Source organism: Oncorhynchus nerka, linkage group LG10 (genome assembly GCF_034236695.1).
Source record: "Oncorhynchus nerka isolate Pitt River linkage group LG10, Oner_Uvic_2.0, whole genome shotgun sequence".
NCBI lineage: Eukaryota > Metazoa > Chordata > Actinopteri > Salmoniformes > Salmonidae > Oncorhynchus > Oncorhynchus nerka.
In genome coordinates this window covers 33,113,882-33,140,356 of record NC_088405.1, presented here as the reverse complement: position 1 = coordinate 33,140,356, position 26,475 = coordinate 33,113,882, and the positions used below count along the sequence as shown (strand labels likewise).

General features: G+C 41.8%; 2 protein-coding genes across 4 annotated transcripts in view; one reads left to right on the top strand and one right to left on the bottom strand.

The window, feature by feature from the left end:
* The first annotated feature begins 15,009 nt into the window (after positions 1-15,009).
* Positions 15,010-20,903, top strand: LOC115135175 (core histone macro-H2A.2-like). 3 transcript variants are annotated; one of them, XM_029669566.2, is made up of 10 exons: positions 15,010-15,191; positions 16,774-16,826; positions 17,010-17,201; positions 17,390-17,496; positions 18,007-18,201; positions 18,322-18,444; positions 18,586-18,685; positions 18,785-18,874; positions 19,138-19,312; positions 20,300-20,903. In XM_029669566.2, exons 3-10 carry the CDS (start codon positions 17,030-17,032, stop codon positions 20,463-20,465), a joined length of 1,128 nt encoding a protein of 375 aa, XP_029525426.1. In that variant the 5' UTR covers positions 15,010-15,191; positions 16,774-16,826; positions 17,010-17,029; the 3' UTR covers positions 20,466-20,903. The 3 variants fall into 3 exon arrangements, with proteins under 3 accessions (XP_029525426.1, XP_029525425.1, XP_029525427.1); XM_029669565.2 differs by lacking the exon at positions 16,774-16,826; XM_029669567.2 differs by lacking the exon at positions 16,774-16,826 and having other exon boundaries at positions 15,011-15,191; positions 18,322-18,432.
* A 63-nt stretch (positions 20,904-20,966) lies between these two features.
* Positions 20,967-26,475, bottom strand: part of LOC115135173 (Golgi-specific brefeldin A-resistance guanine nucleotide exchange factor 1-like) — a 79,883-nt gene continuing 74,374 nt past the window's right edge. Inside the window, 6 exon segments of the mRNA XM_029669556.2 lie at positions 20,967-23,914; positions 23,917-23,937; positions 24,514-24,681; positions 24,864-25,047; positions 25,703-25,816; positions 26,060-26,161. Of these exon segments, the coding sequence (XP_029525416.2) occupies positions 23,664-23,914; positions 23,917-23,937; positions 24,514-24,681; positions 24,864-25,047; positions 25,703-25,816; positions 26,060-26,161 (840 nt within the window). The 3' untranslated portion in view covers positions 20,967-23,663.

The window sequence follows — 26,475 nt, the reverse complement described above, 5'->3', positions numbered from 1 at the left end:
AAATTGTCTTGTTACTTACAACCTCATGCTAATCACATTAGCCTACATTAGCTCAACCGTCCCACGGGGGACCTACCAATCTTATAAAAAGAAGAAGTGATGCAGTCAGTCTATCCTCAACTCTTGGTCAAGAGAGACTGGCATGCACAGGATTTATATCAGCCCTCTGATTACAATGAAGAGCAAGATGTGCCATTCTGTTCTGGGCCAACTGCAGCTTAACTAGGTATTTTCTTGCAGCACTCGATCACACGACTGAACAATAATGGAATGTGATGTCAAAAAACAGAGTCTCTCTTTATTACAGACGGACCCCTCCCCATCTTTACAACCATTGAATCTATATGTTTTGATTACAGCCTCGAGTCTTCTTGGGTATGCCGCTACAAGCTTGGCACACCTGTATTTGGCGAGTTTCTCCCATTCTTCTCTACAAATCCTCTCAAGCTCTGTCAAGTTGGATGGGGAGCATTGCTGGACAGCTATTTTCAGGTCTCTCCAGAGATGTTTGATTGGGTTCAAGTCCTGGCTCAGAGCCTTGTCCTGAAGTCACCCATGTTGTCTTGGCTGTTTGCTTAGGATCGTTGTCCTGTTAGAAGGTGAACCTTTGCCTCAGTCGGAGGTCCTGAGCACTCTGGAGCAGGTTTTCATCAAGGATCTCTGTACTTTGCTCCGTTCATCTTTGCCTAGATCCTGACTAGTCTCCCAGTCCCTGCCGCTGAAAAACATCCCCACAGTCAGTGGTGTAAAGTACTTAAGTAGTACTTTGAAGTATTTTTACCTAAGTAGTTTTATAGGTATCTGTGCTTCACTTGACAATTTATATTTTGGACTACTTTTACTTTACTACATTCCTAAATAAAATCATGTACCTTTTACTCCATACATTTTCCCTGATACCCAAAAGTACTCGTTACATTTTCCATGCTTAGTAGGACAGGAAAATGGTCCAATTCACTCACTTATGAACAGAACACCCCTGGTCATCCCTACTTTCGACCTCATACCTTGGTTTTTGTTTTGACATGCACTCTCACCTGTGCAAATCCACATCATGTCCAATCAATTGAATTTACCACAGGTGGACTCCAATCAAGATGTAGACACATCTCAAGGATGATAAATGGAAACAGGATGCACCTAAGCTCAATTGAGTGTCATAGCAAAGGGTCTGAATACTTACGTAAAATGTATGTTTAAAAAAATAGATATATATTTGCAAAGTCAAGGGGTCTGAATACTTTCCGAAGGCACTGTATGTGTATACATGTTTACCTATACTTATGGGAACCAGAAGTCCCCACAAGAATAGTAAACTAACAAAAAGTAGACCAACTGGGGACATTTTGTTAGTCCCCACAAGGTAAAAATGTTATTTCTAGGTTGTTTAGGGTTAAGGTTAGAATTAGTGTTCGGGCTAGAATTAGCTTTAGGGTTAGGTTTAGGGTAAAGGTTAAGTTTTGGGGTTAAGGTTAGTGTTAGGGCAAGAGTTAGAGTTAGGGAAAACAGGATTTTAAATGGGACTGAATTGTATGTCCCCATAAGACTGTGTGTGTGTGTCCTATGCATGCATGAGTCTGTGTGTGAATGCACAGTTGGTGCACTGCGTTGAGGATGGCATATTTAGGAAAATCTTTTATAAGTCTTATCATCTATTTTTCATTTACATTTTTTCATTTTCATTCATTTCCTACTATCAGGTCAATTCCATAGAGCTGAATATGGTACTGTAGGCTAAGCATTTCTACAGGTGGCACTACCCTGCTGGGAAAGGAACTCCTATACTTTGAGAAACATCTGTATTTGTAAGAGAGCAATTCTACTGTATATGTCATTGAACAGTAAATTCATTTTTTTTTTTTTTACAATAGACACACATTTAGAGTCCTTTGCCAACCCATGGCGCTGAGCTTGACTCCTTTTCCAGATGGATGCACAGCAACTGTTGGTCCAGCCCTTAGCTGTAGATGCTTAATACACAAACTTACTGAGTCACTCAGGTATCAAGTGTTTGTCACGAAAGTGAATCCACCTTTTGCTGTCAAGTAGCAGAGTGGCGCAGAGGGAAATTCTCTGCAGATTTAGGTAGGTGGGTAGGTGTTTAATGTATTCTCTCATAAGCAGATGTTTCAGCAAACACAAAAACAGTAATGCAGAGAGGATTAGAAGCCTATAAACCATGTTACGCACCAATGCAACAGTAGTAAGTAGTCAACATTAAATCACCACTCTGTGCTGCTATACAAAGCAGCATGTTGACTTCTTGTAGATTGAGTATTTTAAGAGAGTCAAAGTTCACATTTGCATTTCCACTTGTTTTCAGGTATTAATCAATGGAAAATCCACCTTTACTTTGAACTCAAACCTCCATTTGACGTCCCAGCTTCGTAATGGGGATTTTAATGATGAATATAACCCTTTTTTAATGGGGAAAATATGGAAAGCTGCCTCGATCTAGCCCGGGGCCATAAAATGAGATTCGCTTGTGGCAACCCTTGTTCAGGCTTTCATCGGTAATTAGTCTGTGTCATGGAAAACAGTGTCTTTAAGAAACGCACTGTCAACACCTCTGCACAATCCACAGGTTGAAAATCAGGCACCTATTAAAGAATCGGACATTTTGGATAAGGTCTCAGTAACACTTTCCCTTGTTCGCGTGGAAACATTCTTATGCGTTCTACATATTTCAAGGCATTCATACTGTCTGGCAGCACTGATCTTTCAGAGAGTCCCAGGGTGTGCTTTTAATACAGTGGCACCAACATCAATGTGAGTGATAAGTGACAGTGTAGACAGAATTGATCCACTGTTCTGCGCTCTCTGATGAATATGTCCGTGATGAAAACAGAAACTCCAACTGGGACTCCATGGTTCACATTCTGTTGAGAGAACAGAGCGGAAACTAGACGGCCATTAGAAGCTACTGTACAACATTTATACAGATTTGTTTTCTTTTTTTTTCTCTCCATTACAAATCATCTGACCATTAGCTAGCTAGTGTGGTCATGTGGTGTCCAATGCTATTTAAAAAGCATTAGCTCAACTTCAACAAATATTGTTCTGTCCGCGATAAGTCTAAATGTTTTGTCCTCATAAGAGTGATTATTTGAGCACCCGAGCAATACCCCAAGTGATCCTACAGCACAGCAACGGTTCACAGCCCATTTTTCAGTCCTTAGCAAATACAGACGTTAGCAACAGATGTGTTGAGGACAAAACACGGATGACAGATGCAATCTTCTCATGCTAGCCTATCATTCAGTAACTCCACAGTTATGTTGTGATTTATGAATTGCTTTAAGACAGAGCAGGCTGGATTTCATCCACCCAGCTGTCTGTCCGTCCCTGTCCTCCCTCCACTCGTCTTCAATCTTGTTATGGTCTACACAGGCAATGAAGTGAAAGTACCACACAAACAAAGGCCTTGCCACCATGACCGGGTATCAAATGGAGAGAAATTCTATTTTCCCCCCCAAAGTTCTCCCTTCAAGAGCTGAAGGGTGAGGTTACTGGACAGGGCAATATTTAGTCCACTCTTCGTTTTGAACTCCGCATCAGATTACATTCATGAAATGGCTGACATATCGTGATGTCCGTTCGTTTGGGTGTCCTAGCATTCCATGTATGTGTAGCACATAAATAACGTGCCTCGGCGGGCGTCAAAGTATGGAAGATAAAAATTGTTGTTGAAAAGTATTACGGAAGACATTAAGATGATGAGAAAATGTGAAATTAGACAGATGAAAAGCTTGTATTTTTAGACATGGCCTGTCTTGGTGGCTGTTTGTGTCCTCAGACCTCCATCTTTCACAGGAACAGGAAATACTGAAGATTGCCTGGGAGATGACGCTCTGCCAAGTTTAAATGCCACCGCTAAAAATACTTGTGTGGAATGCGGGGCTTGGCAGTGGGGTTAACTCGGTGGCCTGGGCCATGTCGCCACTCTGCGGGCCTTTTCTGACACGACAGCGCTGTCTGAACGAAACCTGAAGCCGGCTCCTCTGTTCAGCTCCTTCACTTTAAAGCCTTATTTCTGTTCGGAGACTCTTTTTGGGATGACTTGCCGGGTTCCAAGGGCGGATGAGGGGGATTTGAGTGCTATTTCTGGGGCCCTTGGGGGGTGTCCTATTTGCCTGTCTTGAGGGCCCCGGGTTTTGGGAGAGGCACTATCGCCCTCTTGTCTGGGTCCTATAAATACCTGCCATCGGTGCCCATGCTGAGACGGCATGATAGGTCTATTTTTTTAGCATGTTTTTATCGTTACACTGGCGGGACAGCCTGTCCCTGTCCCCCAACTTGCCCACCCCATCCTGCTTCCTCCAGCTCTGGTGACCCGTGTCACGAATGTGCAATGGCGTCTAGCATGATTAGACACTTTTCGAAAGCCATTTTGGGGATTGTGGACTAGAGGCATTTCTTACGGACTTTTTATTTTATTTAGAATTTCATGGAGTGGACTTTAAAATGTCTTATATTGCTCTGCCCCTCCTTTTAATTAATAGCATCAGGTAAAAAAACAAATTCGTCTAAATGTCTGAGCACTTGTCAAAACATGTTTTATACATTTCAAATTCAAGCCCTTCAGCAGTTCCTCTCCCATCCTCCCCAAGGCTCTCATTCTGAATGTTGCTCAACGACATACTGAACTCCAGAGGAAGATCTAACAGTGTCAAGACCTGATGAATGGCACATAAAGCAATCAGGCATCGACTGATTCCAGCTGAAATACATGTGGATCCACGACACTGTGCCTCCAATTCAGTGGGGTATATCACAGACCCTCAGCAAACTGGTGGGTTTCCCTCCACAGTCTTAATCTCTATCCCATTCTCTATTAGGCCATTCCCCTCAGACCTTCACCCCCCCCCCCCCCCCCCCTCCTCCCTCAGGTACTATTTCATTGTAGCCAATTTAGGATGTTTCTCATTCTCTAACGGAAGAGCTGTGCGTGTATTTCTGGAGGAACGATCTGGTCTAGACTGAGTTAAGTTTGAGCTATTAAAGCTATTAAGTCCTAATTACTGAAGACAGGGTTTTATAGGAATCATAGCGTGGCATGTGAGGGATATTGTATATATCTTTTTCATCCTAGTAATGATACCTGCATACTATATCTCCTACTGTCACGCCATCAGGACCTTTGTGAGCCCTATGAGAATGGAATTGAATGGATGGATGGAAGTGACATTACCTTTAACAGTCTCAATAGAGGAAGGGGCTGCTATTTGGGCCTTCTTTCGTGACTGAGCCCACCAATGGCATTCACAGTACGTCTAATTTGTATGTAATTTCCGACCACAAGAAGGGTGAAGGTTATGGCATTTCGAATGCTTTGGAAAGGTAGAGCTTCAGTCCTCTTCTTATATGGCCTTAACTGACAGAAAAGAAGACCGTGTAGTTTACTAGGCGAGATATCTCACAGTAACGGTGCAGTAAATTGGCCACACATTCACTTCACCATTGTTGAAAGACATCACTAACGCATCTCTATTTACGAGACAAAAGCAGATTTGACTACTTCCCACAGATGGTCATGACCTAACCGGCATAAACAGTACCAACTAAATATTCTCCTGAAACTAATCCTAATTTACGGGGCATTATTACTTAACATGGGTCTTAAATGCATGGGGAAAGCAGCCAAACAGCCGAAGAGTAAACACACATGGATTTCCTTTCCAGCTGGTTCTTTACGGTGCCACCTGAGTGCGGTTTTGGAGGCTCTTTTATGGTGGTTGCTGGGAAATAACTTGAATCCCCTTCCATCCATGTGCTGTTGATGTGTTTGTCACAGGTCTGAATCATCCGAGACTAGATTATGAAAATGGATATGATTTTCAGCAGCACAGACAAAACCCCCAGGATGTTAGAAGGATTAAACATGAAACCATTGTATTACCATGTGTCTCTGCTGGCTACTTATCCAAGGAATAACAGAACCTGTCAAGTAATGCAGAAACACAATAGGAATTGTACTTTGACTTATAAGACCGTATTGGAAAGGATACGCCTGCTGTCCAAAACCTTACTTGTTAACTTATCCAGGGAACTATTCCATTGTTTGTCTGCTGTCTGCAGTCGGGCTAAACACAGGGGGGGATAAAAAACAAGTGCTCAAATGTTTAGGCTCCTTTGATTTACAGAGAGTCAGCTGTGGTCAGATTTTGTGATTAAAAAGTTAGACCAGTCAGGTAATAAGAACCACTGAGTATCTGACCATGATATGTACAGTCTCTCTCCACCACAGGAGGGCTAAACTAAGCAGAGCCTTGATGAGGACAGAGAGGATAAGCAGAAGGGGAGACACATGCGTTATGCACAACAAGTGGTTCAAGGAATGGAGCAGCAAGCAACCACAAAAGGACGTTACAAACGTCAATCAGAACTCAGAACTCTTTTAAATCAACCCAAGTCCTGTCGTTGATCAGAAACCTTCCAAGTCTTCCAGTTACAAAGTATCTTTAAAGCCTTTCTGACATCAGCAGAAGCAGGAACTGACCAATTCTCCATCACACTCTTCCTGCACCTTACAGCGGGTCATATGGGAGGAAAAGTACAAAGCCACTGGAGTAAACATCTCCCCCACCCTTACATGACAGATAAAGACTTGTGTTCAAACTCCACCTGACCCTGACAGTAAAATCTAAGTGACAGAAAGTAACAGTGATCGCACTATATAGTCTCCACTAATGTTTCTTGTGTGAATATTCTTCAAAGCTCCTGTAATCAGCACATGCCCTCCAATGGATGTGACCGACAAGACCACAGGCAGGAATGCTCAATTAATAACCCCCTCCACACGTCAACAGACAAGTCTCTGAGCAGTTGTGTATTGCTTGGAATTGAACCAAAATCAAACAGGTGAAAAGGTCATCTACATGCTAATTGGTTGGCCAGACACCCAAGTGAGTTTATAGGACCTCCAGTAAATAAACTTGTTGACACTTCATTTTCTACCTCTCGGTATTCTCAGTAGGCACTAATATATCAAGCCTGATTAGGTGTGTTCATGTTCTGTGTCAATGCGGTTTGATGAACTCATTGTGATTCAATTTGGAAAATGTGAATTTTGGACATGAACGCTATCATCATTATCTCTTCCGATGACATGTGGCAGTGTCACCATTGATTTATGACAACAATGTCTTAAAGTAAATGAATTTTATTTAGAAAGAATAGCTGTCAAATAATTTGCATACAGGTAGGAATCAGGAAATCTGGTCACAATGTGGACGTTTACACATACATCCCAATTCTGATCTTTTTCCACTAATTGTTTTTTTGACCAATCACATCAGATCTTTTCACATAAGATATTTTTCAGAGCTGATCTGATTGGTCAGAAGACCAATTAGTGAAAACATATTTTAATTGTGTAAACGCATTTCTGAAAATGTGGGCACGGCGAGGCCACAGGCACAGGGAAGACACTTATTACAGGAATCACTATACTGTTTGACCAAATCATGGTTTTAGCCACCCAACATATAGGACGTTTTGAGTGAGGTGACAATGTGCTCCTATGTTTACAGACAGCTTTCCATTTTTTACGATCCATGATTTTGCCAGTCTAACTGATGCCGAGTTTGACTTTGAATGTGAGTTTGTGTGATCTCAGTTCATCCCATCAGAAAATCAGGCAGGCCCATCTTGGTTTAAAGGGCCGGCTGTTGAGCCTTTGGCTGACCAGTGGGCATTATAGATTAGTATAACAGAGAAATTGTGCAAAAATCGTACCAGGCTCATGGGCCACCGGCCATGTCACCTTGTTGTTTAAATTTTATATAAAAATATATATTTGTGTGTCAATTTCAACCAGCCCACCCAACGAAGAAAGGGTCCAGCACATCTGGCATTTGCCAGAATTGCTATATGGTCAATCTGCCCCTGCACTCTGTCATGCTGTACAAAATGATTCCTTTATGGTACTACTGTACTTAATTTTAGTCAGTAAATGGGTGAAGTTTTATGGTCAATTCAGATCATTGAAATGAAACAGAGGACATGAAATTAAATTTATGAATTGACCCTATCAATCAGAGGCACTCATTTGTGAAGTCTAGCCCAATGGGAACAGGTCCAGTCATCTCATCACCAGGCACAGGGTCTGTTTGGATGGTTGCATCCAGGTGTTTTCACCATTCTGCTGGTGAACGCTGACTAAAACTGTACATGCCTCTGTTGTGCAGATACTCTGGGGCCTGTCCCCCCCCCCCCCAATGCTTCCTCTAACAGCCCAGACACACAGACCTGGGGAAACCATCTCTTCTGCTCCTCCTGAGGATGCAACAGGCATCTGGCAAACTATGGCTATTACAGACAGGACCATCCTGTGAGCTGGCTACAGTAAAGGTTAGGTCAGGGATGGGCAACTTTGATGGGGGTGGGGGCCACAAGAAAAATGTACCAACATTATTACCACACATGCAGTCAAAGCCAGCCCTAGGCTTTTGGGTGCCCTAAGTGAAATTGTATTGCACCTTGTGTATTATACTATTTTTTGATACGCAGGCCTAGAAAAGGTGGCCCATCCCTGGGTTAGATCATTAAACGAGATCCAGTATCCTTTTCTGTGAATAAGGCCAATTTTAAACGCACAGTGTCGGCATCCTCTGCTTCTATCTATATATATGCCATCTGGTCCTGCTTTATTCCACAGGACTGAGGGGGAAAAGATCATCTTCTTTATCGTTGTATGACTGATTTTGGGTTGTCATTACCGACAGCAGATACAAAAATGTCCATTCCCCTATCCTTTATACTGAATAATTCAGAAGTTTAATGGCATTACACTATATTTCTCAGTTTACATTTTTTTTTTTTTAATTGTCACCTTTATTTAACCAGGTAAGCTAGTAGAGAACAAGTTCTCATTTGCAACTGCGACCTGGCCAAGATAAAGCGTAGCAATTCGACACATACAACAACAGAGTTACACATGGAATAAACAAAACATACAGTCAATAATACAGTAGAACAAAAGTAAACAAAAAGTCTATATACAGTGATGTGATATTTATATTGAAGTTTAATGGGTGTGTGGAGTGCTAGTGTTGGGCTAGGCGTCCCGAAAACTTCCGGTGAAACTGGAGGGTGCACAATTCAAATATATAATCATACAAATGATGGATATTAAACATTTAGGTACATATGTCTTATATCGGTTGAAGCTTACATTCTTGTTAATCTAACTGCACTGTTCGATTTACAGTAACTATTAAAGCAAACACATGCCATGCGATTGTTTGAGGACGGCGCCCCACATCAAAATATTTTTCCACCGACACAGGTTTCATTAAATATTTTTGAAAATCTTCCTCTGATTTGTCATCCGAAGGGTCCCAGCTATAACATGTAGTGTCATTTTGTTAGATAAAATCCTTCTTTATGTCCCAACAAGTCAGTATAGTTGGCGCCATCGATTTGAATAATCCACTCGTTCAACATGCAGAGAAAGGAATCCGAAAATCTATCCCTAAACTTTGCTTCAACAAGTCAAAATACATTTCTATATACTCCTCAGATATCCTAAAATGTAATCAAACTATGTATAATATAATATAATATAATATAATAATATAATAATAATATAATATAATAATATAATGTTTCTTACGGAAGGATGTTCAATAGGAAACCGATTTTAGCATGTGCATCCTGTCTTCACGGCGTGCGCAAACACAAATTTCCAAGACAGTGTCCTTCTACTAAAACTGTTATTTCTAATTCGTTTTTGAAGTCACAAGCCTGAAACCTTGAACATAGACTGCTGACACCCTGTGGAAGCTATAGGAATTGCATCCAGGGAGCTAATGTTTAGTATGACCTTATACTTGCCATTGTAAGAGGATGGTCTCAAAAAAAACATTCTGGTTGGTTTTTATTTGGATTTTCTCCTACCATATCTATTGTGTTATATTCTTATACATTATTTAAACATTTCTACAAACTTCAAAGTGTTTTCTTTCAAATGGTACCAATTATATGCATATCCTGGTTTCAGAGCCTGAGCAACTGGGAATTTACTTTGGGCACGTCATTCAATTGAGAAAAAAGGAGCCTAGCCCTACTAAGTTTTAAGGCCAATCTAAACTATATTTCATGCTAACAACAGAATGTTTTCTAAATAAGCCTGCAGCTGTGTGAGCTTGGGTGTTTGGGAGTAAAAACGCACTAGGTAACACCCATTTCCCTCACAGTGATGGCATACATGAGAAACAATCGTGAAAGATCTATAATAACCAAATCAGGTCATCACTTAAGTGTGATTCTATTGATTCTCAAGTGTTAGACATTTTAAAAGTAACACAAAAGGTAAGACAAAAATATTTGACATTACTGTCTTATTAACCCATCATATCAAATCGAATTGTATTTGTCACATGATTCGTAAACAACAGGTGTGGACTAACAGTGAAATGCTTACTTACGGGCCCTTCCCAACAATGCAGAGTGAAAGAAAATAGAGATATCATAGAAACGTAAGACACGTAATAACAAAAGTAATGCACAATGGGTAACGATAACTTGCCTATACAAGGGGTACCAGAACCGAGTTGATGTGCAGGGGTACGAGCTAATTGAGGTAGGTATGTACATAGAACTAGGAATAAAGTGACAGATGGTCAACAGTAGCATGAGTAAAACAACGTTTGTGCAAAAAGGATCAATGCAGATAGTTAAATAGTTAACCAAATGGCTACCCGGACTAACTATTTAGAAGGCTTATGGCTTGGGGATAGTAGCTGTTCAGGGTCCTGTTGGTTCCAGACTTGGTGCATCGATATCGCTTGCTGTGCGTTAGCAGACAGAACAGTCTATGACTTGGGTGGCTGGAGTCAAACTATTTTTAGGGCCTTCCTCTGACACCGCCTGGTATAGAGGTCCTGGATGTCAGGGAGCTCGGCCCCAGTGATGTACTGGGCCGTGCGCACTACCCTCTGTAGCACCTTGCCAAGCAGTTGCCATACCAAGCAGTGATGCAGCCAGTCAAGATGCTCTCAATGGGGCAGCAGAATAACGTTTTGAGGATCTGTGGGCCCAAGCAAAATCTGTCAGCCTCCTGAGGGGGAAGAGGCATCGTCGTGCCCTCTTCATGACTGTGTTGGTGTGTGTTGAACATAATAGATCCTTCGTGATGTGCACACCGAGGAACTTAAAGCTCGACCCACTCCACTACAGACCCGTCGATGTGAATGGGGGCGTGCTCGGCCCTCCGTTCCCTGTAGTCCACAATCAGCTGCTTTGTCTTGGGAGGTCTCTGACCTCCGAATAGGCTATCTCATCATCGTCGGTGATCAGGCCTACCACCGGTGTGTCGTCAGCAAACTTAATGATGGTGCTGGAGTCGTGCGCGGCCACGCAGTCGTGGGGGAACAGGGAGTACATGAATATCTCCGTGTAAGACATTTAAAATATAAATACATTAATAGAGCCTGTGCAATGTGCATACCAGATCAACATTTCCATCACAATCTCAAGGCCTTATATCAATAGATTATTTTGAGAGTTTAACTAGTCTGCTGTGACCCAATGCCTGAGACAATTACATTTAATGAATCAAAGTAGACATGCAGGTGCTGACCTCTACTGGGTAGCAAGTGAGATACAACAGGGCAGGACAAGAAGAGAGAAAAAAACATTATTTCCATCTGTATGTGAATCTCTTGCAAACTCTTATTCTCAACACCATCACTTTACACTACCGGAGATTATTTTTACATAAAGCTGTATCAATAACAAAACCATTACTTCCTTTACCGTTATATAGCATAAGAGGAATAGGAATGATGGGCCAAATAATGGGCCAATAAATAAAACATTTTATTTTACTGCCCTCTGTTGAAGGATAAGTAATGGGCACTGCAAAGGGAAGTCGTTTCTCCAAACGTCATTTGTGACGACTATATTGACTGCTATAATAGCTCAGGGATTGTGCATTGAGATGCATCAACTCTAAGCAATAAGGGCATATGGTGAACATGTGTTAATTAAAATAATGAAATAGTGGCAACAGAAGGTCCCATTGATATTTAGAGTGAGGAAGAAGGTAATAATTTAATATAGATAACTGGTATAGTATCACCATACCAATTAACTTATCACTTACTTACCTATATTATAATAGGCCAGGGCGGAAGATGCACTCTGAGGATGGCAGGGCTGATGAGTTTAATGGTTTGCATCCATCCATCCATCCATCCATCCATCCATCCATCCATCCATCCATCGATGGTAAATTGACATGCAGTAGCTTAAGGCGGCTGCGGGGCATTGGTCTTTGGACACAGGCCTAATCTTGACATTGGGAACAAGAGGAAATATCATTAGAATAAGGCTGGCGCTGTTCAGGATCACAGACAAGCAAAGTTGCAGATGATGGAGACCACAATTATCAGTAGTGTTCCCTTACTAAAGCATTTCCAGTTTAATTTGAACATATACAGTATTGCCATTTTCTAACTCAAGAAATTTTAAGGTGTCAGTGTGTCAAGGTATTATGAGATTTGACAAATCAAGCCTGGGAGTTGTTTGGAAGTTAATTCAGACATGGCTCCATTTAGCAATTGACTTTGGCAGATCAAAGATGAGGTCAGAGATTCTGATTGGTTCATCTGACAACCTAGTCCCATGTGATTTCCCCTTGATGCATAAAATAGCTAGTCATACAGGCTGTAATATGGTTTCAACTGCCTTCATTTCATTTTTTGATTAACTGAAACTCTCTCGCATACATACCGTAGCCAAATACATTTAAACTCAGTTTTTCACAATTCCTGACATTTAATCCTAGTAAAAAAGTCCCCGTCTTAGATCAGTTAGGATCAACACTTTATTTTAAGAATGTGAAATGTCAGAATATTAGTAGAGAATGATTTATTTCAGCTTTTATTTATTTCAACACATTCCCAGTGGGTCAGAAGTTTACATGCTACCAAACACTAATTGAGTGTATTGCCTTTAAATTGCTAACTTGGATCAAACGTTTCAGGTAGCCTTCCACAAGCTTCCCACAATAAGTTGGGTAAATTCTGGCCCATTCCTCCTGACAGAGCTGGTGTGACTGAGTCAGGTTTGTAGGCCTCCTTGCTCACACACGCTTTTTAAGTTCTGCCAACAAATTTTCTATATGATTGAGGTCAGGGCTTTGCGATGGCCACCTCAATACCTTGACTTTGTTGTACTTAAGCCATTTTGCGACAACTTTGGAAGTATGCTTGGGATCATTTTCCCTTTGGAAGACCCATTTACGACCAAGCTTTAACTTCCTGACTGATGTCTTTAAGATGTTGCTTCAATATATCCACATAAATTTCCTTGTCTCATCTATTTTGTAAAGTGCACCAGTCCCTCCTGCAGCAAAGCACAACATGATGCTGCCGCTCCCGTGCTTCACGGTTGAGATGGTGTTCTTCAGCTTGCAAGCTTCTCACTTTTTCCTCCAAACATAACGATGGTCATTTTGTTTCATCAGACCAGAAGACATTTCTCCAAAAAGTACGATATTTGCCCCCATGTGCAGTTGCAAACCGTAGTCTGGCTTTTTTTTTATGGCAGTTTTGGAGCAGTAGCTTCTTCCTTGCTGAGCGGCCTTTCAGGTTATGTCAATATAGGACTTGTTTTACTGTGGATATAGATACTTTTGTACCTGTTTCCTCCAGCATCTTCACAAGGTCCTTTGCTGTTGTTCTGGGATTGATTTGCACTTTTCGCACCAAAGTACGTTAATCTCTAGGTGACAGAACGCGTCTCCTTCCTGAGCAGTATGACGGCTGCGTGGTCCCATGGTGTTTATACTTGTGTACTATTGTTTGTACAGATGAACGCGGTACCTTCTGCTCTCACAGATTTGTGGAGGTCTACAAATTTTTTTCTGAGGTCTTGGCTGATTTCTTTTGATTTTCCCATGTCAAGCAAAGAGGCACTGAGTTTGAAGGTAGGCCTTGAAATACATCCACAGGTACACCTCCAATTGACTCAAATTATGTCAATTAGCCTATCAGAAGCTTCTAAAGACATGACAATTTTCTGGAATTTTCCAAGCTGTTTAAAGGCACAGTCAACTTAGTGTATGTAAACTTCTGACCCACTGGAATTGTTATTTTGTGAATTATAAGTGAATAATCTGTCTGTAAACAATTGTTGGAAAAATGACGTGTCATGCACAAAGTAGATGTCCTAACCGACTTGCCAAAATTAACAAGAAATGTGTGGAGTGCTTGAAAAACGAGTTTTAATGACTCCAACCTAAATGTATGTAAACTTCTGACTTCAACTGTATTTTCACAGTTTCAATAGCCTGTAAATGTCCATTTAACATATGTTTTATGACTATTGACTATTTCAGGAATATGAGATTTTGCAACATTATGACAACATGGGATTACACAGAATAACCAAATGGCCAATATTAAGATATATTACTTTATTAATCCCCATGGGGAGATTTGATTGCACCAGCCAAAACATGCATTGCTAATACAATACACCACAAAAACACAACAAGGACACAGCCACTAAAAGCAGCACATCAATAAATAAAAAAGTGTTTGTGTTAAAAAGCCTCATATATTATGGTAAAAAGGATCTGCGGAAATGTTCAATTTTGGACCTGGGTAAAATAGATGTATGCCATTGCACTGTGATTCTCCTGGCAGGTAGGCCTACTCTGGAGGGGGTGGCTAGTGTCGGCCTCTACAGTATACTCTTGTTGTTGCATGCTATGCAGAATTTACACAATGAAGGTGGGCAACCATGATGCCTATTTCTTGGTCTACTACACAGTAGCCTTTACACTAGGATGGACTGGAGAGTCTATGTATGCATCCACAATGTGTTCTACACATAGCCCAAACTTATCTCTAGGTATCTATAGGTATACAAAGCCAAATTCTGTCTTATTTCTTTAAACACTTCGAGTTCATTTCAACCAACATTCTTCTCCCCTGGAAGCCATGTTTAAGGGGGCGTTTCATTCTATTTTCCCCTGGAATGATTTTTTTTTCACTTTGCAGCATCAGTAGTAGCGTTGAGCCAGCCTCCTATGAATGTACGGTGGTTGTGGCTGTAGTTTTTTTTAGGAACAGGATACGCAATAAGGACAGCGAAGAAAAAAAACATAGCAATTCCTCGGGGGATTTGTGAAAGGGAAACTCAGGTCTGCATTTATTCGTGTAAAGGACGACAAACAGGTACAAATTTCACGCTCACGCATATCCGGCTTATTTCGTTTTGTGGCGAGCTGCGTCTCCGAAAGAATTTCTTTCCATGTCTGATGAGATTACACATCAAATGCAATGAAAACAAAATGGGGGTTGCGCTGTAGCATGTGAGCAACATAATTACAAGAAAGGTTACGGCCCGATGTACCAGACCTTTCTATTTGAGAACAGCCGCGTATTTATAGTGGACAGGCGACCAACTGAAGCGAGGCCCTTGATTAGATAGGTGTGCATAATGTTTTTTCAATACGCGTAACCCTATCCGAAAAATACACGTAGGCCTACCAGCATGTGAATTTTTATTCCTGCAGAATAGAACGTCTATGTATACACATGTATTTAATTTATCCTATATTCATGGCGATTTGTACATTGTCTTGTTATGTCGGCTAGGATCTAATTTTAAACGTCACATTTTACGAAAAATATGAATTCAATTACATACGTCGAGTATTGTAGGTTACAGTAGGTCTCACGATCTTTTCCCTGTTCTTGTATTTTGCCTTTGCATGGGAGCAATCGAGGATACAAAACGCATTCACGATGCACAAGAAAATGTAATGCATTCAATGCAATAGGGCATAGCTATCCGAAATAATATATCGGGTCTCAGATTGCAAATGGAATTTCTAAATCTGGGACTCTACTGTAGGCCACCGCGGACCTCTTCTGTACTAGTATTATTTAGTTTGTTTACAACCTCTGGCAAAGTAACCTTCCCATCTTGAAAATCAAACTAATAACGTTACTCATGCACAACTTTACAATTCCTCTGAACAATGCTTCGTATTTGGTAATTTATTTGAAATCTTAAAAGTTCCAATGCAGCCGTTTTTATCTCAATATCAATTAATTTCTGGGTAACAGTTAAGTACTATAGTGTGATTGTTTTCAATTAAAATGATATATATATATATATTTTTAAACCTTAGCAAAGAGCAATTTTTCAAGGAAGAATTTTGCTAGGAAGGTCTGGGAGTGAGAGGGGACGGGGAAACTGAAAATCGGCTCGTTATTGGCAGAGAGGTTTGGAACTCTTTCTTATTGGTCTTAACTAATTTGCCGGGTAGTGATGTCACCATGGAAGGCCAAACCCCCCCTCCCTCCCCGGTGGTCTTTTCAAACAGCTCTTGCATTATCCTTTTCACAGTATTATTCAACCTCAGTGTAGAAATATATCAAACACAGAAAATTACGTTTTTGACTGCACTGGGCTTTTAAATGTTGTAGGCCTTTTATTCCTTAATAATTTGGAATAATATGCTAATCTAGTGTGCTTTGCTTGTTTAATTCTGTCTCTGTTCTTATCAACTTTGCAAAGTCGAGGTATAGGTCTTTTCTTGCCTACACGAGGACAATATGATGCCCCTGATAGGCCTCTTCTATACATCTCAATCTTTATTCTTCAAGTGTTTATGCATGTTTTATCAGTTTAAAGAATGATAAGTCATATAGCCTATTATATAGACATTGTAATGGCTGGAATGGAATAAAAGGAACAGAGTCAAACGTCTTCCATTTGTTTGATACTGTTCTATTTATTTCCTTTCAGCCATTACGGTGAACCTGTCCTGCTATAAGCTCCTCCCACCAACCTCCACTAAAGTAAATGTAGTCTTACTAAATTCCTTTGGGCAAGTGGGCATGATAAAAACAATTTTGCACAATAGGGTCTAGTGTATTTCAATTGGTTCATTGTTGCATGTATAGAACAAATAACCAATTGAATGTAGTTGCAATCTCCATCCTGAACACTAACCATGGTGATACGACTGCTGTCCTCCCCAGGTAGACATAGCTGAGGCAAGATGTCAGCCCGAGGAGGAAAGAAGAAGACCACCAAACTGTCCCGCTCCGCCAGAGCAGGAGTCATCTTTCCTGTGGGGAGGATGATGAGGTATCTACGCACAGGGACGCACAAGTACCGCATCGGCATGGGGGCACCCGTCTACATGGCAGCCGTCATAGAGTACCTGGCAGGTTGGTATCTCGCCTGAGTGAAAACACACACACACACCAATGTCAAGACAGTGTCGTCATGTGTCAGCAAACACAAAAAAACAATGTTCCTAAATTCACTTGTGTATTAATTACAGGATTATGTAAAATATGAAAATGTATATTTTATTGGTGGCAGAACATTTTTCTAATGACAATTTCTTGTTTAGCTGAGATTTTGGAGTTGGCAGGGAATGCAGCAAGGGACAACAAAAAAGGCAGAATAACTCCTCGGCACATTAAACTGGCTGTCGCCAATGACGAGGAGCTCAACCAGGTACAGTATTATTCCCCTTGAAACGGACATTTCAAAAATATCCTATAATGAACTCAGCAGAGTACATTTTTCATGTTGTTCCACTTCACTTGCACAATTGTTCCACCATATTATATTACAGTAGATTAGTGCCCAATAGGGATCCATAAAACTAATGATGAAGATAGACAAAGTGTTCAGGAAGGTGCAGTTGACGCCAAATGGCATCTGTATCAGGTAGGATTTCATCAGGCATGAACTGCCACCGCTTTGTGGTTAACCTCGAATGGAGAAACGGTTTTGTTGAGGCCCCAAATCCTGACAACACATAACTATAAGAGGTTAGATGCTCAATACACTCAAATGTATTTTTATTTTTTTTTAGACAGTGGGGATGAAATAATTACACTTAGACAATGAGCTTTATCATTTTAGCAGGATTTTTACCACTTGCCTAGTATTTCTCAGAGGGAAGAAATTGACCAATGAGACGGAATAGTCAACTGATTTACCTGTTCTGTGGCCTCTCAGCTTCTCAGAGGGGTGACCATATCAAACGGAGGGGTTCTGCCTCGCATCCACCCTGAGCTGCTGTCCAAGAAGAGGGGCAGCCGAGTGAAAGTGGACACTCAGGTGACCGTGCCAGAGAAGAGGGCGGAACGCGTCAAGAGCATCAAGAAACCTACCACCAAAAAAGGCAAAGGCAAACCAGGTCGCAAACAGAGGGTAAGTACACACGAATGGGCTTCGTCAATGACAGCAAACATCTCAATATTTGTCCATGTGTTTGTTATAGTGCTATAAGAAGCATGAGTGTCTTCTGTTTTTCATTGATTCTATTAAAAGAAAAACACGGAAAACGACAAAGAGGCTGTTGTCGCTAACTCAACAGTGGAAGATGGGCCAGGGGAGGGCTTCACTATCCTCTCAGCGAAAAGCCTGTTCCTAGGACAAAAGGTATCATTAAATGTAGGCTCATGTCAGCAATGACATGTCATTCTATTGCACCTTTTATAAAGATACCTCAGTCACACACCTTGGAAATAAGTGACACGAGTCAAGTTTCTAAGTGATTTTGTTGTAACTTCAAATCTACATCCCCTAAAACAGCTTTCACTAACAGAGAGTGAAATGAGCAAAATTGGAACCATCAAGGTGGAGGGAATCATCAACCCCACAAATGCAGAGATGGACCTCAAAGAGGGAGTGGGTGAGAAAGTCAGACCTGCTGGTATTTTCTTCTTAGACGTGTGAAAGGCCCACGGCCCATTATAATTATCCCTCTTACCTGTTGTGTGCTCGTCTGCAGGCAGTGCCCTGGAGAAGGCAGGCGGGCGAGACTTCTTGGAGGCAGTGAAAGAACTGCGGAAAGCACAGGGACCTTTGGAGGTAGCATCAGGTATGGAGATCTGGAAACTAGAGTCAAATCTGCTGAATGAGAGGTTTGAGAAGTTTCGCATGCAATGGTAATGAAACTATGTTAATACCAAATGTGTTTATCCAAAGAACCACATTCAGCATACACATAATAAGCATCATTGACACATGATAGTCTCGCCCTCACTCACCTGTCTAGCCTCAAGTACACTGTCAATGCATATATTTAAACCTACATAGAAAGAGGGAAACATCAGTGTGTGTTTCCGTGTCTTCGTCCTGTAGTTGCGGTGAGCCAGGCCAGTGGGATGCCAGCTCGTTTTGTCATCCACTGTAACATCCCTCAATGGGGCTCAGAGAAGTGTGAGGACCAGCTGGAGAAGACTGTCAAGGCCTGCCTCTCTGCTGCAGAGGAGAAGAAACTCAAGTCCGTTGCCTTCCCTTCACTTCCTGCTGGCCGGTGAGACTACTCAACTACAGCTTTAAATCTATACCAGTAACAATTTTAAAAAAAAACACTGATACGACTAAAATACCTTTTAGTCTTAGTCACAATTGAATAATTTCCTCCTTCGTTATCAGTCGACTAAAACTCTGAACAATTTGTCTAGTTTTAGTCAGACGTTTGTCGCATATTAGTCAGTGAATTTAATAATTAGTGTACATGTGTACATTGAGATAGTCTTGTCCAACTAGACCTACTATCCCTTCATATAGCTGGGACATTGTTATTGTGGCAGATTGTAACCAATGCCAGCAATGATTTACCACAGGCTACAAAGCCTTGGCTACATGTTAAACAATTTAGGCATTCAGCTTTTATCTCCCCTTCATAACCTTGGGGTGGGGGTAAATAAGTGATTCTGTTAAAAATGGAAGAATCGGAGCTTTCCACAACAATGGCAGAAATATTACTGTACTACTAATATTCAGCAAATAGTATGAGAGAGTAAAGAAAAAAAGTATACTTTAGGTTACTTACAATCGAAGTGTCCTTGCTGCCAGTTAAAAAGATTGACGAGTGACTACCTGGGAGCTGTGTGGGAGAGCCGGGCAGATCAGCTCAATCAGACCGTGCTTAAAAAACGTTAATTCTGCCAATGAGAGGATTGCATTAAATATTCTGCAAAGGCATGCATGCTTATGATTGGACGTGGAATTTGTGTCAATTAAAATTAAAACTCAGTAGTTACGGTTATGGTAGTTTTCATGGCATCTCATCAGGAAAAATTGGTTGTTGACATTTTTTGTCAACTAAATTAACATAGCTCAACATTCTGAACCAGGGCTCTAAATCTCTCCTTGATTCCTTCTCAAAATGCATTGAAGAAGGTCAAAGGGGGGGGACCTTGAACCTATCTCCTCCAATCAAGGAGATAAGGTGTGAGGAATTGTAGAAAGTCAAATTGAGATTGAGCCAACATCTGTGTATCTCTCCTGGTTGTAGGAATGGATTCCCAAAGCAAACAGCCGCCCAGCTGATCCTCAAGGCCATCTCCAACCATTTTGTCTCTGCGACGACCTCCTCCCTGAAAAACATTTACTTTGTACTGTTTGACAGCGAGAGCATCGGAATATACCTTCAGGAAATGGCCAAGCTGGATGCCAAGTGAAGCTGAGCTGAAGAGATGCTTGATTTGAGGTGTTTTTTTTAACGGTTGCAGTTGTATTTCAGATGGATCTTTGTTTTTTGCAGCTGATATAGTGTGATCAAAGGTGCTGTACGTAGGCGTTTTTGACATTGGATAGCCCTCGGAAGGCAAAAAAAAAAAAATGTTTGTGAGTGAAGTACTGTACGCATTTATGTTACACTGTCTTCCTTTTACAGGATTGCATTCTTTCTTTTTAGACTAGACTCAATTAATAATCCCATGGCTTGTCATTCTTATCCCTTATTTACTGATATTGTTTTCACATTCCATGTACAAAGACAATTTTGACGGTTGTTTTTTTCTGCTAGAATCCCTCTGTAGTTTCTGATACAGTTAGTTTACTAAGAAAAGTGTTTCTCATTCTGCTTTGAAATAAAAATCCAGATGTTTTACACCACAGATCCAGTTCTGATTTGATTGATGCATCATTTACCAACACCCATGAATAGCACAGCAACCCAGTTTCATTACATTATATTTATTACATTGTAAAAAGTACATGACCTTTTATTTATATATACACATGTAATTTCCTGTTCACTCAAGAATTAGCGCCTGGTATACCTAACAATGCAGTACAACAAATGAACAGCTTCCAAAACGACTTAACAACCCTGTGAAAGAGGGGCTCCACTTCATTGTATTGGTGCACAGACAGACTAATGCGTTTCTAATTTCTCTGACATAAGGCAGTGGATTAGGAGAGTAATATAACCTGACCTGAAAGCAGTTGCTCCCAACTGTGCTTCAACAAGAGTATTCATTCCCCAACAGCCCATTCCTAGCGGAATAAATACGATTACAATTTTAGACTGATAAGGGCAACGGCCGAGAAATAAACTGCACTGAAGGTTACGCAAATCACAAGGTTGGGCATTCAATAGTCACCGCAGGGATAATACTACAAAGCAGCATCAACGAGTTAGCCAGCTAACTTTAATAAACAACCAGATATAACTTCATTTTCTGTTTTATTAATTTAATAAACCTATACTAACATATGCATTTTCTGGTTGTTGAGTCAATTAGACAATGCCAGTTTCATGCTAATCTTTAGCATAAAGTTATGTCCAAGTCATTGATCTTGCTTTGTAGTATACCGCTCTGAAATGATGGGGGTGGGGGGGCCACAAAAAATCTTAACTCATCATGAGGCGATGCAGTTGCTCGTAGGTCTGCATACCCACATACCACCCCCCATTGCGAGCAAAACATTTTAGTGGCCCACGTCTTGACAGTGGTGATCATTTGAGTTAATTTAGTGCAATTCTACATATTTTATCATGGTGTGGAGAAAATGTTGCAGTTCTAAAGCATGTTTGCTGTAATTCTACAGATTTTGCCATGGGGTGGGGTGGAGAGAAGATTTTGCATTTTATAACTCATTTCATGCAATTCTACTCATTTTGCCATGAAGCAGAGAGGAAAAATAGCAGTTTTACAGCTAATTTCCTGCAATTCTACACATTTCGCCATAGGGTGGAGAGAAATGTTTGCAGTTGTTAACATGATATCCGAGTGAGACTAACAAAATCAATGGGGGCCCCCTGGCCTGTAATTTGACCGTGGTAACAAGTCTGGATAGCTGGCCGCTAAATTAACTTGGCAATCAAATATTTTAGCTGACATGGGCTAATTGACTATCAGTAGATAGAAAAACAGCTGATGCAGAACCACATTCTGAAATTGCACCTTGTGTATTCTACTATTCTAACCCACGACAGTAAGTTGAGAACCCGACTGTGGTGGGGGGCTGTGATCCGAGGGCCTTTCAAACAGGAGCCAACGGGCCGCCGTCAGTTGCTCATCCCTGTTCTAAGTGGTTGATGCTTTTGAAAACTCTTCGTCTTCCATCATCACATGCAGTGAGGTGTCTGGTTTGGGTACAATTTGACAGAAGATCAAGGCTCTAACTTCAACCTACCAAGATCTGAACTCCTCTGCAATCAATAAATTACTGTACTGCTTACTGTACAGACAGTGACATGCAAAAATACTTTCACTGTGTCAAGTGGGATAAAATAGTCCCAAATGAAAACTTGCAAAGATGATCCGGACCATTCATCTCATCACTTGAAAATGAAAACTGCATTTTAGATCAGCTTGTCCCAGATTTACTGATGGCTGTCTATGCTCAATCTGCTAGTCAATACTGTACTCATTTAAATAATCTCATTAAGACCTTCCTATAAAACTCCCCTAACCTGACCGATAAATCGGACACGCCCAGGCCAGACCAGTCGTCACATTCAGAATGTTCTAGGTGCTGTCCTTGTTAGCAATGGCAGCATCTCAAATCCATCTTTCCAAGGCAAACCATGCACACCTCTGTCCCTCTTGGGTATAACAGTGTTTAGAGGACTTAAGAATACGTAGTGTCCTTTTAAAACATAGTTTTGTTATTTTGGGCATTGTAATCAACTTTTTGCGAACAAGCTTGTGACAACATGATGGCAAATTTCTCCCTCTTTGGAAATCTCACGATATCATATAATATAATTATTTTCAAAAACCTCTGACAATTTTATAATGGAAATATATAAACTGTATGCTTTTATATTACTGTACACGTATATTTCGACCTTCAGATACAAGAGTTATGATATAGCTAGTATTTCACTCTTTTGTTTTAAGACACAGTGCCCTGATACTTTGACTGGAGTAAATTCATCTCTGTACATCCTATTCAGTAAACAACATGCAGCACCTAAAACCAATTAAGTTATTCACAATGATTTATTCCTGGCAGGACCTCTAGATTACTGTTAAGCAGAGGCGTACTAACAACAGACTTAACTTTGTAGGTCTCAAGTTGAAACTGACTCAGTAGGAAAAGTGGGAAAGATCGAAGCGAGTCAAATAAGTGCTGTCCTTAACATCCATGCAGCATCGTATATGTATATCATAAATATATCATAAATATGTATTTTCTGATAAATACGTGAATATTGAAGGACAGCAGGCCCCAGGATGTTAGATAAGACCAAAGCTAGATGTGTCTGTGGTGGTTTAGTGTTGTCTGAGAGATGACCATGCATGCCAGGGTCTCTCTGTCAGAGTTGGTCTATCCCCTCCTGTGAAGGGGTGCAGAGCCTAAGGAAAGCTATGTTGTTTAGGGGACAGGTGGGGGACAATGTCCCCCTGTGACAGTAGGTGGCTCTATTTTACCTCCGGGGTGTCACTAAGGTCGGTGGGCCTGGGGGCAGGGAGCAGGGGGACAGGGGAGCTGGCCTCAATGAGGGCGGGGTTGAGGATGATGGGCAGGGACATGGGGGGCACGCCCCCCACCTGCAGATGGGAGGCCAGGGGCTGCAGGATGAGGGGGGACTGACTCATGTGGGAATGACTCAGGGGGGTAGAGATCTGGGGGGACATCTTCACTGGGGTGGGCATGGGGGGAGTCGACGGGGCACTGGAGATGATCTGTCAGTTCCTGGAAGAGAAGAGGACATCGATTGATTCATTTATTGTTGGCTATGAAACTGATAATGATCATTGGCTTTGGCCAGATTTCATAAATGACTGGCCATGGTTTTTATTGTATTTGAAATTTTACCCCAATTTCATGGTATCCAATTGTTAGTAGTTGTCTCATCGCTACAACTCCCGTACGGGCTTGGGAGAGACGAAGGTCGAAAGCCATGCATCCTCTGATACACAACCCAACCAAGCCACACTGCTTCTTAACACAGCGCAAATCCAACCCGGAAGCCAGCCGCACCAATGTGTCGGCGGAAACACTGTGCACCTGGTGACCAAGTTAGCGCGCCCTGCGCCCGGCCCCGCCACAGGAGTCGCTAGTGCGCGATGAGACAAGGATATCCCTACCGGCCAAACCCTCCCTAACCCGGACGACACTAGGCCAAATGGACCTCCCGGTCGCGGCCGGCTGCGACAAAGCCTGGGCGCAAATCCAGAGTCTCTGGTGGCACAACTAGCACTGCGATGCAGTGCCCTAGACCACTGCGCCACCCGGGAGGCCTATGACTGGCCATGTTAACATGGTTACCGTTGGCACTAGGTGGTGGGGGATCTTGGGGCGACGCTGGTCTGCTGAAGGTCTTTGGCTCTGTGGGGGCAGCTGGCACTGGAGATTGGGCCTGGGCTGGGGGTGACGAGGCTGGGGGGGAGGGGGCAGCCAGCTGGGCAAGTTCCACTGGGGGACTGGGAGCAGGATCTATGGACACAGAGCACCATTGCATTTCAGTGATCTGGCTTTATGTAGCTATATAGCAGAAATAACACTGAAGGTTAAGTACACATCATGAAAAACATGTAGGAAGTGTATTCTAACTAATTCAAAGCATATTGGAGAAAACAAGGCCTTAATAGATGCAGGTATAGTGTGTGGTCCTCTACCTGGTTGGGGTATGACTGTCTGTTTGAAGAGCTCTTCCCGGAGGTTAGGCAGGAAGCAGTTGATGCGTTCCCAGGTGATCTCCCACAGGTCAGAGTATCCCGTACGGGAGTCAACGCTGTGGAAGATTCCTGCTGTGTCCATCACCAGCAGCATGTTCTTCAGAGACTCTGGAATGGCTTCCAGCTGGGGTCGGGTAAAATTTTATAAAAAAACTGCCCATCAGCCGTGCAATCACACACAGAAGGAAAAAACATTGAACAGAGCTGAATAGGAGTGAACATGAACTCTTATTTTTCTTGTGTGCCCCCCTTTGCGTTTGACCACTTATTGTTGTAAAGTGATGGACTTTTTAGACTAGCTACCGGTAACTGCCAAAATAAAGGAAACACCAACATAAAGTGTCTTAATTAAGGTGTTCGGCCACCACGAGCCAGAACAGCTTCTAATGAGCCTTGACATAGATTCTTCAAGTGTAGAATCTCCCGTAAGTGTTCGATTGGGTTGAGATCTGGTGACAGACGGCCATGGCAGATGGTTTACATCGTTTTCATGCTCATCAAACCATCCAGTGACCACTCATGGCCTGTGGATAGGGGCATTGCCATCCTTTGAGGGTATAGTCATGTTAGCCAAAATAATGGCCTGCCCAGCATTTCTATACATGACGTTAAGCATGGAATGTTAATTGCTTAATTAACTCAGGAACCACACCTGTGCTTTCAATATACTTTGTATCCCTCATTTACTCAAGTGTTTCCATTATTTTGGCAGTAGAAACACCTGAGCTAATAGGAGTTGAAATCGACATGTGATACTGGGCAATATTAGGCATCTTCACCAAAAGGTCACTGGAACCAGCGTGCATGTACTTGTCCATGAAGTCCAGGATGGTGAGCCACAGGGCAGCGAAGGTGGGCAGAGACAACAGGGGAGAGAGGTGCTGCAGGAACACCTGGTGGAGAACAAAGCAATAGAAAACAGTGAGATATTCATATATGACATGGGTACCTGACACAGCATATTATACTATCGCTCTTCAGACGGATAAGCAATGCTAGACAACGGGAAGGATTTAGCAACTTTGTACATTTCTCAACCCCCCCCAAAACAACAAAGTCACCCCTACGGTCTGAACACATATTACAGATTTCACACTTTGACATGGCTGCCTGTTGTGTGTTGACTGAACTCTGACCTTTGACAGCAGGGTGCAGGCCCTCATCCTGGTCTCCTCCATGCCTCCCACATCTGCAGGGCTAATATTGTCCAGCAGCTTGGTCAGCAGGGGGAACAGGACCTGGCAACACAGTACACAATGATTAGAACACAGTTAACACTGATAAAATTATTTCCCACTTATTTTCGAACTTGAGATTTTTTTGCATAATACTGCATTGTATTCAATGAGATATTTGCCATAAAATTCTAAATAAATGCCCATGGTAAGCTAGGATTTGGCCCCAAGTGCCTACTCTTAATTAATCATATATTTCACTATATATTTCAGAGGAACCATTCAGCAGCCATTCTCATGACCCACCACTCTCCTTACACATACACACCATTTCACAGTGGTCCTCCTATAATGTAAAAGATGTTCAGCATCCTCCT